A 14,329-nucleotide genomic window follows, 5' to 3' on the forward strand; every position below is an offset into this window, starting at 1 on the left:
GAAAAAGAATCAAATGTAGTAAGCAAGTAGGTTAATCAGTGTCAGGGAACCACTGATAGTAAAATTAATCAAGTGTAATTACTGCCATTGATGAAGTAGACGGCGTTGTAGTTGACCTTACTGATCAGAAAGTCCAGTGGCATAGTATCAGGCTGGTTTGAAGCTCAGATCTCATGCATTTCAAGCAGTCTGTGGTCAAAATGAGGTGTTATTAATTTCAATATGAAAACCCAGTAAACTTGAGTAAGTGGGATAACGGGCTTGTGCTTACATTGCTAGGTATAGAAGTGTTCGTGATGTGGGTTTTTTGTGGGTTTTCGTTGTTTTGTTTTGATACAAGATGTAAACAGGTTATATGTAGAAGAAGGAACAGTAGTTGATGCACTTCAATGGAACACCTTTTCAGGAAGCTTCATATTTGCATTCTCATATGTACAAGCAAACACTTTAAATATTTCCTGCTTCCAACTTAGCTGTGTGTGTGGAAAATAGCCTTGCTTATACTCTAAGTTCCACATAATTTAAATTTCATGTCATGAATGGTGGGTGGGTGAAACGAAATGAAACCCCTATGTTTGCAAAGTTGATCAGTAAGTGAAATCAGTATTCTGCAGCACCATGCTATGTAATCTGTGTGCAGCAAGGAACAGACATGATGTTGCTGGCATTTTGAATTTTAGGGAACAGGATTTAAATCATCCAACATATCTATTTCCATATCATTTCTATTCAGTGCCTCAGTGGTGCTAAATGGGAAGTAAAGCCTCAGTTAAATATGTGGCAATGCCCTTTGTTTCATTGCTTGATTCTGAGCCCTGACCCCTTAGCAAGTTATTGTAGATTTTCTGTGTTAACTACAGATTAAATTTACTAGCAGGAGGAGTTGTTACCTCAGTGGAGGGTAAACGGCCTCTTGACTTTGTTTACCAAATCCAAATAGGTAATGTGCAAATACTCCTAGGCACGTAGGAGAGATTGTAGCAGGGATGAAGCATTGTAATGCAGTGGACTCTTACTCTTCAGAGCTTTTTTTGTAGGCTGAGCCCAGCAATTCAGAATATTCTTGCTCATTTACTTTGGCAAGCTTAGTTCTCCTGTGACTTGAAGATGGCACAATTCTTTGGCAGGAGGTTTTGCTATTTAAGAATGGTTTTCTTTTAGTTTACCCACACAAGATGAATCATGTCAAGTGGTATTAGGTATATAATAGAGCAACAAGGTTTTTGGAGGGAAAGGAGGAGAGACTTTTCAAAAGGATAGGGTCTTGAAATAGGATTTGAAATCTGAATGTCCATACTAAGTTTATATAAACATGACTGTTTTCTTTTAGAGTTTCTTGTTTGTTTTAGGATAGAGCCACTAATTAGTTAAAGCTTTTAACACTTTGCAGTATGATTTACTGGTCGTTTAGAATTTCTGATTTGGGGCTGTATTCATGTCTAATATTGTTAAGATTATAAGCCAAGGAGAAAGCAGAAGATTAAAACGTTAGTATTCTAATGGACCTATTCCATACTGTGTATGCTAAAGTCCTGTCAGGTGGAATCTGTCTTGTCAACACAGGAGATGACCTCAGGACACAGGGACCACATCAGAACTATCTGTGTTTATTGGTTACCCACCAAAGAGGCTGTGACAAAACCCGACAGACTCTTGAGTTGTTGGGGAGGAGGACAAGGAAAGTGAAAGTACTGGGGATCATAGCTACCCCAATCACCTGGAAAACATTGTAGGAGTATGTCACAGGAAATGGTGGTGTTGAGCATGACCTACTTCATCTCCAAAAGACATTTTGCTGTCAGTTTGAAACAGTTGTGAAGGGGAACACCAGAAGGTATGCATGCTATGCCACAAACCACCCAACCGCAAGGTGCATTATGCAGCAGTTGTCCTTTACAAGTGCTTTACAGTAGAGGATAAGTAATACTTAATGCTTGGGTGCTTCTATTACATACTTGAATAGCTTCTTTTCTACTTGACGTGGCTTGAAACAACTCTAATAAGTTACACTTATTGTGTGTAATGTGCTTTATAATTATGGTTGCTTTTCAAATCATGCTCTCCTACCCTAAGCCTCTGTTATATAATACATATATGACTGTTTTTATAATATGCATACAATTTTCATACTCTTTAGTATACATCACCATTATGGTAACTTGATTCTGGTTAAGTCACGATGTGGGGGAAAAAGTATTTCTTGAAATGTGTATTTTAGAGACTCTAGTTTTCCTTCAACTTTTATTAACTTGATTTTGAAATAGTTTTTCAAACTCTTATGGGCTGAAAGTTTGAATGCTATCCTGCAGTGCAAATGTGTTTTTAAAAAATAATCTATCTGTGAACACCTAGTGGTGAAATACCTAGTGGTATTGTCTTTGGGTAGCTAACAGTATTGAACCTGTTGTTTCTTCCTGTACTTCATAGTAGTTGATGATTAAGTGAAGTACTGTCTAGTTTTGTGCCTGTTGTACTGTATTGGGCCCGCTTCTTTCCATGTAATACTGCTTTCAATATTAACAATGCTCCTATTGTTTTCTTGATTTTTAAGTTTGATTCGCCTATGTTATTTGTATCTCTTTCTGCATAGGTGCTTTTGTAGTAAATAGTAGGCTGCTGTCTCAGTCTTTTGCATTGCACTATGTTCCAATAGATACTGTATTTTCTGTAGGTTTATGTTAGTATATATGCCTTCTAATTGAAACAGGAAAAAGGTTGGGGGGGGGGGCGGGGGCGGGGGCTAGAGAACACGGCAAAAGTTGTTATTGTTAGGCTGGTCTAGTAAACTAGTTCAACACTTCTATGTTCTTCATTGGAATCGAAACACTTGCTGAATTCAGAAATGGAGTTGTATCTCCCTCTTTTGGAAAACTGGGGCATGACTTGGCTTTGGAGTTAGTCTTTTGCTTCTGTCAAACCTTGATTTTATTTTTAATTTTCCAAGGGGCGGGGGAGGAAGGGAGAGTTTTGAATAGATATAAATATCCCTGATAAGTTCAGAGTCTAATAGCTGGTGTGATGTATTTGCAGAAAAAAAAACTGCACAGAAGATTCACACATGACATCTGAACCATGGATACTTCTCTATAGAACTGTTTTTAAACATAAAACCACCTGGGGACTATTCACATGTATCCAATAACTAATTAGCATTCTCCCAATATTTGTTTTAAATTATTGTCCCTTTAGGATATTTCTTCAGAAAATTACTAGGAAGAGAAAAGAAAAATAAAGCAGGCAGCTTTGTCTTGACTGATTTTCTTTAGACCGTAATCTTAAATTGGTGAGGAAAAAAGTTGGAAAGGGGGAACTTGGAAGAATGTGACTGGAATATTCTGTTTTTTCTTTCCAATTTATCCGACCTTCAATTTATGAAGGAGAGCAACCTGACAGAAGCAACATGCTTTCAATAATTTCTGAAACTTCTTTTCAAGGTTTATACTCAATTAACTTGTTAGCAAATTACTTCAGTGACTGTAAGCACCTCACAAGAAATGCAGGCACCCTGACTGAAATGCCTGATTTTTTGGTTATTTGTAGCTTTAGGATCTAGAGGACAGTGACACTTTTCAGTGAAATTTCAACATGTCGAAATCTACCACTTTCCTTGCTTTCTGCCCCACTGATTTGGTTGGGAGATGGTCTAGGATGGTACTTCTAGCTGGGAGAAGATGGAGTGTCAAACAGCTGCTGATCCCTCTTCCCCTTTTTGTACTCATCTTGGGCTTTGTTAAGTGAGTGCACGCAGGAGCGGGAATGGTATGGCAGTAGTGAAGAAGCAGCTTTTGCTTGTTTATTCCTTGCCTTCCTTTGCTGAAGCTGCTAAAGCATTGCCCAATTTTTATGGACTCTGTCAAATCAATCAGGTTGAATAAGACAATTCCAGAATAAAGCTCTTAACAATGCTATTCTCTCCTAAATTTTTGGCAGGTGTTTTTATTTTCACTGTATCCTCTTTGAAGGTAAGTGTGGGAGGCAAGGAGCTCTGAATTCTGGTCCTGGATTCTCCAGCAGATTGCATTCCTGTACTGAAAAGTGTCCTGCTGTGCTCCCAAGTATTGAAAAAATACAGCAATGTCACCTTTAGAACAGGGAGAAAACCTACTTTGGAGTATTTTGAGCATATAGTGAAATAGTTGAGTATGCTACATTTATTGGCCAACTGTGAAGCTGCTTCAGTTTGCTCTGTGAGGTTTAGTTAATAAACCTGGATGAACTGAAAACAGCATACGTTGTTGGCAGTCTAATACATTATTGCCTGAAAAGTAAAGTGACTTCTCTTTCACGGAGGGTGGAAATCCTTTGCTTACAAACCAATATGAAAGAGAAGGGTACTAGTTGCTCTATGGCTTCCTGTATGTGTGAAATGCAGGGTTGCTGATACAATTTTATTGACTCTTGTAAATATGCTCAGTTTGAATCAACCACTAGCAAAAGATGATAATCAGAAGCATGTATTCTGTTGACTATTGGATACACTTTGTGGAATGGAGGCACACAGTGAAAGGTGTCCAGGGAAAGGTACTTTCAACCGATTGTAAAACTTTGCTTCTCTATTTCTGTGGCAGCTTGAGGTGGTTCAAGAAAGAAGGATGAACAATTTAAGAAAGAAGGAAAATGATCTTATAGCAGGATTGCATCAGTGACTTGAATGCAGGAACAGGCTTGGAAACTGAACGGCATTTATGAAGTAAAATATAAGATCAGGTTTCCTTATAGCAGCAATATGCTTTAAGTATGAAGTTTTAGAGAGTTTAATTTGGTTCAGATTCTTTTGTATTCTTGTAAACTTGTGCATTCTCTCATTTCCCTTATTTTAGTGGAAGTAAAAATGAAAGCTTTGTGTCATAGCATATATTATACAACAAAACGTCTTGGTATACAAGCTATTTTTTCTTTTCACATGCACTTAGAGCAACTGAGGAAGGGAAATACTGTGATGTTTAATTTCTAATAAATTTCATATAGCAGAAAGATGATTACCTTATTGCAGCATGTAACTTAAACTTTCCAGAAAATATTTAAGACCTAAACCTGACATATTTTTAGGTTTTTAGTTGGATTTATTTTCAAATCAGTACATGTTGCTGAGTTGAGGTGTTTGCACCTGTGTTCTTGTGGCTTTTATTTTTTTATGTGCAGATAGAGTTGTCTCAGTAATGAATAAATGTAAAGCTAATCATAGAATATACTGAGTTGGAAGGGACCCACAAGGATCATTGAGTCCAACTCCTGGCACCACACAGGTCTACCCAAAAATTCAGACCATATAACTGAGAGCATAGTCCAAATACTTCTTAAACTCTGACAGGCTTGGTGCTGTGACTACGTCCCTGGGGACCCTATTCTAGTACGCAACAACCCACTCACTGAAGAACCTCTTCCTGATGTCCAGCCTAAACCTCCCCTGTTGCTAAATAAATTTAAAAAAATAAAGCAGTCGACATTTATTTTTTTATTACAAAACACTTCATATTTTGGTAATATGTTACAGTTTATCATTTTTCTTCTTAAGGCCTGTTGAAAAGCTTGGGCGGGGGAGAGGAGAAGGTTGAAAAACTGTAATGAAAAACTTAAGTTAGAAAATATAGAAATAATATCTTATTGCCCTTATAAATATCAAGTTGATGACATTTCCATATTTATATTAAAGGTAGTCCACTCTCTCATTATATTAACTATTGTTAGTTTGACCAATTTAATTTCATCATATTAAAAGCCATGTATACCAACAGTCGTTCCAAGGGCTTTCAAGCTATTAAAGTAATGAAATAATAATAGTGTTTCAGAGCAGTTTATTGGCTTGCATATCTTTTTTAGTTCTTTCCTACTCTTTCCTGTCTGTTTCCCCAGCTCCAGTATAAATGACAAACCACTGTATAACATATTTTCTAAAGTGCAAAAATACCATTCTTAATTTCACATCTCTAAGAGTTTTTTTGTTTTGTTTTTGTTTTATCAAAAATGTTTTCAAATGAAAATGAGTACCTCAAAAACAAATCATGATGTCTCAATGACAATTCCTTAATTTTTGATGCTTGGTCCTGTTTCATCAGCAGCCAGAAAGCGCTGTAGATGACTTAAAGGAGTGTGTCATTACAATGGAAAACAGTACTTGCATATGGAACTTCAGGAGCTGCAAGCTAAAGGAGTAAACACTGGGGCTGGAAATGGGAGAGAGATTGTATATGATCTTATGCGCAGCTTTTACTTGAATGATTCTTCCACTGTTCTGAAGATCTGTGAGGAAGATGAGGTAGCCATGTGAAGCCAACATGAAAATGAGGATGAAAAATTAGCACAAAAAGAAATAAGATATTCATGACAGTGAATTTTAAACATGGTATCGTTTACTGTTATTGCATGGTTTAATCTGTTGTAACGATGGCACAATCACATTAAGCTCCATTTTGCACATTTATATTTTGTTTAAAAAAGTTCTTATTTGTCACCAAAATGCATTAGATTTGTGAAACTTTCAGATTCATTGCTTTAGCTAAATTAAGGAAAAAAGTTTGTTTCAAAGGTATAAAAAGCCAACAAACTTCACTGAGTCACAGTAGGTTGAAAGTTGCCTGAATGTAAGTGCTTAGTTTTTCTTTTAATGTTAAACTTCTACAAGGGGCTGGCACATCTGCTGTAGGCCACATGGAAGGCCTATGCTACTTTGGAAAGACAGAAAGAATACTGGGGTATTTAAGTCTCCAAAATGTTTAATATCTCTGAAAATGGAGGCCACTGAATCTCTCTTGTCCTGCCTTGGAAGCACCATTAAATTAAATGGAACCTATTTCAGCTTCTGTATTAGTCCAGTTCGTTACTGCCTCTTCTGTAAGGTACTAGACTGCCCTCAGAATGATGGTTGTTCCCCACTGTGATAAACTGCTTTTGAGAATGGTTCCAAGTGTGTCTTGATGAAGTTTAAAACAACGTACTTAGTTTTACTCTACAGGTTATTCTTCATGTCATACATTCACTACACTCTAGTGGGACAGACACCTTGTCATTTTGGTAATAACATTCTTGTGAGATTCAGATCCTACTTTTTCTACTAGTCCAGCATTATTAAAATTGGAATGCATCTTTGCACACTAGTTTTAAAATAACTTCAGTGATTTCTGGCTACACATTTGCCATACATTTCAGTTTTTCTGGTGATTTTACTTAGGTCTGGAAGTTTTTATTTCAGAATTAATCACTTCAGCAGAATTGATGCCTCACGCCTCAGGTCACTGGGCCATCTTTTCACTATCATGGGTGTACTCATCTATGAAATCTACTGCACTAATTACAGTAGTCTCAGATGCTAAACTTCAAATGTGCTGAAAGTTTCAGATAAAAATGTTGAAGGAAAAAAACACCCAACATCATTATAATAGAAAATGTAAATAAAATATGCATTTTTAATCTTCATGTATGAACAGGCTTAGTGTAGGCTCTTCATTTTTGTTTCATTATATGCATATATGACTTATATTTGTGCTATGTCTTCTAGTAAGTAAAATTACTTTTAAATGATGAATTTTGAAGGATGTTTTCATCGTCTTTCTGACTCGTGTATTTTTGTGTAAACATTTATTTAATGTGTATATGCACTGATATTTCATTTTGTCATATGATTCTGGCTTCCAAGGTTGCCAGGAATTTTGAGTTTATTCTTGTTGTGTGAATATATTTACCACTGGGGGAAAAAAACAAACACGTGAGATTTATCTAATGTTAACGTAGGCAAATACTGTATGACTAACTTTGAATTTTCCAGAATCTTGCAACACAATTTTCCAGTGGGTAAGATGACTTAGAAAGTAAGGGGAAGCAGGTAAAAGCCTCTTTTTGTACAGAAATCAAAACATAAAGTAAACAGTAGGCTAACTGTTTTAAGAGACTTCCTTCTCTCCACAAAAAGTCATATTGCCTATGTTATGCAGTTTGCTGGTAGTAAAGCACTAGTCTGACTTGTTGTAGACAAAAGTGTTAGTGTAGATGTTAACTACACTTAAGTACATGTAGTGTGTATTAAATGGATATCTGCATACGATGCTTGTTTATGACACATAACTAATTATCTTTTTTTTTTTAGCAATCTTATTTGTATTCCCAATTATGTGTCCATAGAATCATAGAGTGGTAAGTGTTGGAAGGGACCTCAAAGAATACCTAGTTTCAACTCCCCTGCCATGGGCAGGGACACCAGGTTGTTCAGAGCCCCCATCCAATCCAGAATCACAGAATCATAGAATTTCCTGAGTTGGAAGGGACCCATAAGGATCATCAGGGCCAATTCCTGGCACCACACAGGTCTACCCAAAAATTCAGACCATATGACTAAGAGCACGGTCCAAGTGCTTCTTAAACTCCAACAGGCCTGGTGCTGTGACTGCATCCCTTGGCGAGCCTGTTCCAGTGCACAATCACCCTCTCAGTGAAGAACCTCTTCGTTATATCCAGCCTGAACCTCCCCTGTCGCTGTTTGACACCATTCCCTCAGGTCCTGTTGTTTGTCACTAAAGTAATAGATCAGTGCCTGTCCCTCCACTTCCCCTTGTGAGGAAGCTGTAGGCTGCAATGAGCCTCCTCTTTTCCAGGGTGAACAGACCAAGTGAGCTCAACTGCTCCTCATACATCTTCCCCTCTAGGCCCTTCACAATCTTAGTAGCCCTGCTCTGGACACTCTCCAATAGTTGTACATCCTTTTTGTACTGTGGTGCCCAGAACTGCACACAGTACTCGAGGTGAGGCTGCACCAGCACAGAGTAGAGCGGGACAATCACTTCCCTCAACTGACTAGCAGTGTCGTGCTTGATGCATCCCAGGATACGGTTGGCCCTCCTGGTTGCCAGAGCACACTGCTGACTTATATTCAGCTGGCTGTCAATGAAAACCCACAACTCTGCAGGACTTCTGTCTAGCATCTCGTCCCCTAGCCTGCGTGTATAGCCAGGGTTGCCAACCCTGAATGCATCCAGGGATGGGGCATCCACGGCTTCTCTGGGCAACCTGGTCCAGTGCGTCACGTGCATCACCACCCTCAGAGTAAAGAATTTCTTATATCTAATCTAAACCTAGCCTGTCTTAGCTTAAAACCATTATCTCTTGTCTTGTCACTACCCTCCCTGACAAAGAGTCCCTCCCCAGCTTTCCTGCAGGCCCCTTTAGGTAACTGCTATAAGATCTCTCTGGACTCTTCCATTCTCCGGGCTTAACAATCTCAGCTCTCTCAGCCTCCAGTCTTCTGTTCATCTTTGTGGTCCTCTTTTGGACCTGCTCTAACAGGTCTATTCTTTGAAAGTCATCAAAATGATGGTCTTTGTTCTTGGAAGGCAGCAAAAATTAAAAAGAAATGGTAAAGAAAATTACAAACAAGTTGACTGGTTTTATCTAGGATATTCTTTAAATATTAAATAAGTGAAATTGTTTTGTTGTCGTTAGAGGCTAATATTCTGCCCCTTTGCTTGTTCCACTTCACAAATGCATGTCATGTTATACTAGTATGTATTTTAGAGTTTTATTAATGGGGCTACAGGGTTTATATAAAACAGTATACGGTGCTTCTTCATACATGTTAATTTAAGAGGGATATATCTCTTAAATGAAGTAGGTAAATTCGAACGCCAATTTGAATCAGCCTGTTCAATGAACATTCAGATTTTATACATATTTAGAGAAAATTGTAGAATTAGAAAACATAAACCTAGCTATAAAATGCTGATTGTCTAAGCTGTAGCTAGCTTAGCTATGGTTGTGCACCATAGCTTTTCGAAATTATTTTGAAATGAGTAAAAAATTAAATTTAGGGCAAAAATAAAGTATCTGCTAAATAAACTCATAGTTATGTTGTCAAAAGGGCTGTGTAATGACTATTCAGTATTGTTCATGAATACATAACCTGTAGCAGTATGTGCAGCATGTATATGATGCCTAAAGCATATATCTGAACACTACAAAGAATGAACCATACCTAATAATTTAGATACATAGAACAAGGGTTGTTTTTTTGTATCTTAGTTTTACATGTGTTTTGTATTTTTTATAAAATAAACTGATTTCTAATTGTCTCAAGAAATGATGAGACAAATGTGGAAATAAAGGCTATTGGACATTCAGTGTTTTTTAATCATCTTGGGATGAATTGCTGTTTGTTTTGGGGTTTCTTCAACATTTTGCAGTTTGTTTTCCTCGTGCTTCAGCTAAATATGATAGTATAGGAGTTCAATCTTAAGATAACTTCTAAAATGTTATCTGAAGTATTTCTATTTGTAATTTTTTAGAATCGTCTTTCTTCCATGCTATCATGTAGAGGAATGATAAGATCAGTTACAGAGCACACGTAATGAAAAGTTCCATAAATGTTATTCATGTCAAATTAAGTCAATGGTTAAGTAAGCATAGGAACCAGAATGGAAATCATTGGGAATAACTTGGAATAGCTCTGAAGAGATTTTGACTTTGCTACTGTGAACCAGAGAAGGAGATTCAACTTTACCAATGTCAGTACCATAATGATTCATTTTCTGAGTTAGTTACAATCCTCTTGACTATACTTAGACTGTATACACCTTGTGATGTTGAAAAATGAAAGCAACACAGGGGACATTAAGGTTTCTACTGATGGTAATAATGATGAGATTCAACCAGATAACAGCCATAGCTGCATCTGAAAATGCTCCTTGTTTTAAGAAGACCTAGACTGAAGAAAGTAACGGATGTATTTTCTAAGTACTTGTCTAAAATAAGTGCTTCCCTTGACTTTTTAGGGGTTTTCTGACACTTGCATAGTTAAATTGTATGGCTTCTATTGTCGAATACATTTCTTCAGAACCTGAGTTTTCATATATTTGTGTAGTTAAATTGTAAGTTGAGTTGTCCTAAATTAAAAGCAAAGATCAAAAAATATTTAGATCATTTGCAGTTAGGAGCAAATGAAATTAATTTATTTATTAAGGTTGTGTGTAAACCCAACACTGGCAGAAAATCATATATTAGCACATCATGTTTGTCGCTGTAATTAGTATCGCAGCATATGAGAAATACATGTTCACTTCTGCTTCTCAGGAGTTTTATTTGCTTCTATTAGAATTCTGGCAGAGACAGCTTGTAGGAACTTTCCTTTGTTCCTATAAAAGTCTGTAAGCTCATGAGAAGTCTAACCAGCAGACTTGACCTGATAGATACTTTACATGCTAACGCTGTGTTACTCAAACTGACGTTTGAAGAACTGATAAATCAAGCACACTGATGCCTCAGAAATGAAGTAGAAGTTCAGTGAGTTTGAATTGAGTGTGCAATAAGAAGTTCTTCTGTGATTTTGGATGTATAGAATACAGAGATGAATTAAACTCTTTTGTGCAGCATAACTGTGGAAGTGTGGGTAAAAAAAGGGAAATAACTGTTTGCTAATTTAAATGTTTCTAATTGGTTGTTTTTATGAGTTTATTGCGTAATGGATTAAATTAGAGAATGCATGACTTGTTTTAGTATTTCATAATAGATTACACTCCCTTCCATCATTTTTTGGATTAAACCAGACCTACATCTAATTAAATGATGTTCTATATTTAGTTGAGTTATCTCGTATTAAAATATGCCCACTTCTCATAACCCTGTGTAGTAATAAATTACATGAGTTTGTTAGAGAGGAAAAAAGGAATGCTAAGATTAGCTAGATATGGTTATTATATGCAGTAATTATCTTATTTCTGTTAGATAAATTGGGACAAATTAATAAAACAAGCAATAACATCAGAAGTGTGATAGAAAGAGTAGGTAGGTAGAGTTATTTACAACTTGCATCAAAGCTTTTGGGCAGAAGGATCTTTATATTGTTGATACAACTTGCAAAAATACCCTTTTGGCCAGCTTTACTAGCACAGCACTCTGGCAGAAGGAGTTTTGCATGCAGCTGTGCAGAGTTTGCAATAACTTATTCTCAAATTTTTGGATGAGATGGTTAGTGACCATTACCTCTTTCAAAACCTGTCTGGAAATGTCAGTGAAGCTCAGTGTGCTAGAGTCTGTGATAATATACATTGAAAGGCACAGCAATCACAGTTCCTTGCTCTATTCTACCAAATTCCATTAACCTGCCATGTATACTTATTTTCATCTTGTTTTCTACTGTGGTATGTTTGTGGATACAGATAATCTGTCAAAATAATAAAACACTTGGCACAAGCACAAAAGCAATGGTTTGATAATCATCTCTGTCCAGATGTTGTCTTAGGAAGTAAGAGAGAGAAAAAAATAAAACAAAAAACAAACAAACAAACAAAAAAAAACGAAGCTCAACCTTCCACCCTTCGAGACTCATTACTATGTCCATAGCTTTCTTTACAAACAGCCACCAACAAAAACAAAGCTACAGTCAGCATCTTAAGAAATGCAGAATGAGGAAGTTTTGGTGGAAGACCTCAGTGGCTTATTTTTCTGGGTTCTATATTTACAAGCCTTTTTTGGCATTGCTTGAATGGCAGCCAAAACTGTAGGCAAGCAAAACTATACTGGCAACAGTTTTCCTACACTGAGTAAAGGGGTGAGAGAGAGCAGGATTTTTGGGGGATCTCAGTAAGAAAGGCCTGACAACTGGCTTTGTAGGATAACTGCTTTAATAAGGCAGAATAAGAAGGGAAATACAGATAGTGAGTGAGTCTTGCATCCTTCCCAGTGAGGGGCATCTGCCCTACTGTGGTACCAGGCAGAGCTCAGGTGGATTGTCCCATGGCACACTGTCTGGAGTGGATCTGATCTGTGGAGAGGTGCTCCCTTCGGGTCATTTGACCTAATTTATACCTTCCACCCCTTGATCCATATACAGCTTATCTTTTGAAAGGTTGTTATAAGTTACAGATTATATTAGTAATGCACAGGTTTAGTAAGCCCTAATTGCATATCCCAGAGTGGGCATGGGCTGTTGAGGATTGCTAACTTCTGGAATACAATATCCAATTGAAGGATTACTGGTACAATGCTGTCCATCATATTAATCTTGCTTTTGTTATGTAAAATGATAATATTCTAAAAGAGCTAGGTTTCTTGTGTTTGGTCACTTTTTTTCTGACAAAGTAGAGTGTTACAAGCTTTTGAAAGGAATGCTTTCTCTTATTTTTTGATTAGGATGGTAAAGGTATCCAGAGAAACTGAAAGACAGCAGAAGAAACACAGCAATTTTAATTTTGGTCTTTACCCTCTTCTCAGCCTGCAAGCTTTCCTGTGCTTGTGTTGATATGTGATCCTGCTCTGTGCCATATCAGTCATGATTCACAAAGAAGAGGGAATTAAGATATTAAAATTGCTTTACTAGATTGTTTTCCAAGTAAACAACTCAAGGTTCTCATCTTGGTTATACTGCATGTCTTTTTAAATTTATAAGAATACGTTGGTGTAACAGTGGCAACAGAGGAAGGTAAGGAACCTAGCAGTAAGGGAAGGCTCTTTTTTCCATTATTTATGTGAAGCTTACATATGTCTTCTATGCTTACATATATCATACATACAGCTTACATATGTTATAAAGGTGAGCTTATCCTCACCTTTTGGCTCGTGCCTGTGAACATCATTTCTGACATACCTGGTTTGTTATTCCTTTATAAATCTTGTCTGTGAATAGGGTCGTTGTTTTTTGTCTTAACTAGCACGATGTATTTGTGTGTTCTTTAATTTAAACTTCTGTGTAGCATACTAGTTCATTCTCTGCTATGGTTTGCATAGTGGATGTTGCATGAATTATATTTGACTGCATTGGTACGTTATGGTTGTCTTATAGGTGGTGATTCGTGCTCAAAATGGCGAACTCCTCTATCGTATTTCACCTTGGGCAAGATACGTAGTCCGTGATCAAGACAAAGTGAATTATGATTGGGTACACTGGAATCCACCACAGTCATATATAGTAAGGCTTAAATACTATTTTCAAAAGGTGTATGAAAATGTGTATCCCAACCTCTTTGTATTCCTATTTGGAAAAAATAAGCTTTCCACAAAAAGAGAGTTAATATACTAGTTAGAATAACCACCTGAGAAATGAAGGGCTTATGGTCAAGACTGTCAGAAATAAATAACTTTAATGGTGGATGTTTGAACTACCTTTCCAGTCTTCCATGGAGTATATACATTAAAAAAATAAATCAATCCATTAAAATGATATTGCCTTTCCACATACTGGGCAAGTTCAATAGCTATTCCAAGGCTAGGTGGTCATGATCCTTCCCTGATCCAGAGGAGGGATCCAAGTTTAGAACTAGTTAACTACAAGTACAAAGTTCAGTGTTAGTAATAAGTCAACACTGTATGAAGTAAGAAATAGTCATTAAAAATAAAGTGTTCATACTCCGGT

At 36.9% G+C, this 14,329-nt stretch overlaps 1 protein-coding gene across 3 annotated transcripts in view; it reads left to right on the forward strand.

Annotated features, from left to right (window-relative positions):
* The window catches only part of GBE1 (1,4-alpha-glucan branching enzyme 1), a 169,677-nt gene that overhangs the window by 52,790 nt on the left and 102,558 nt on the right, over nt 1-14,329 (forward strand). For all 3 annotated transcript variants that reach the window (XM_035315354.1, XM_035315355.1, XM_035315356.1), the window contains exon 4: nt 13,760-13,885. In XM_035315354.1, coding sequence (XP_035171245.1) covers nt 13,760-13,885 — 126 coding nt within the window. The remainder of the gene's footprint in view (nt 1-13,759; nt 13,886-14,329) is intronic.

Source organism: Oxyura jamaicensis, chromosome 1 (assembly GCF_011077185.1).
Source record: "Oxyura jamaicensis isolate SHBP4307 breed ruddy duck chromosome 1, BPBGC_Ojam_1.0, whole genome shotgun sequence".
Classification (NCBI taxonomy): domain Eukaryota; kingdom Metazoa; phylum Chordata; class Aves; order Anseriformes; family Anatidae; genus Oxyura; species Oxyura jamaicensis.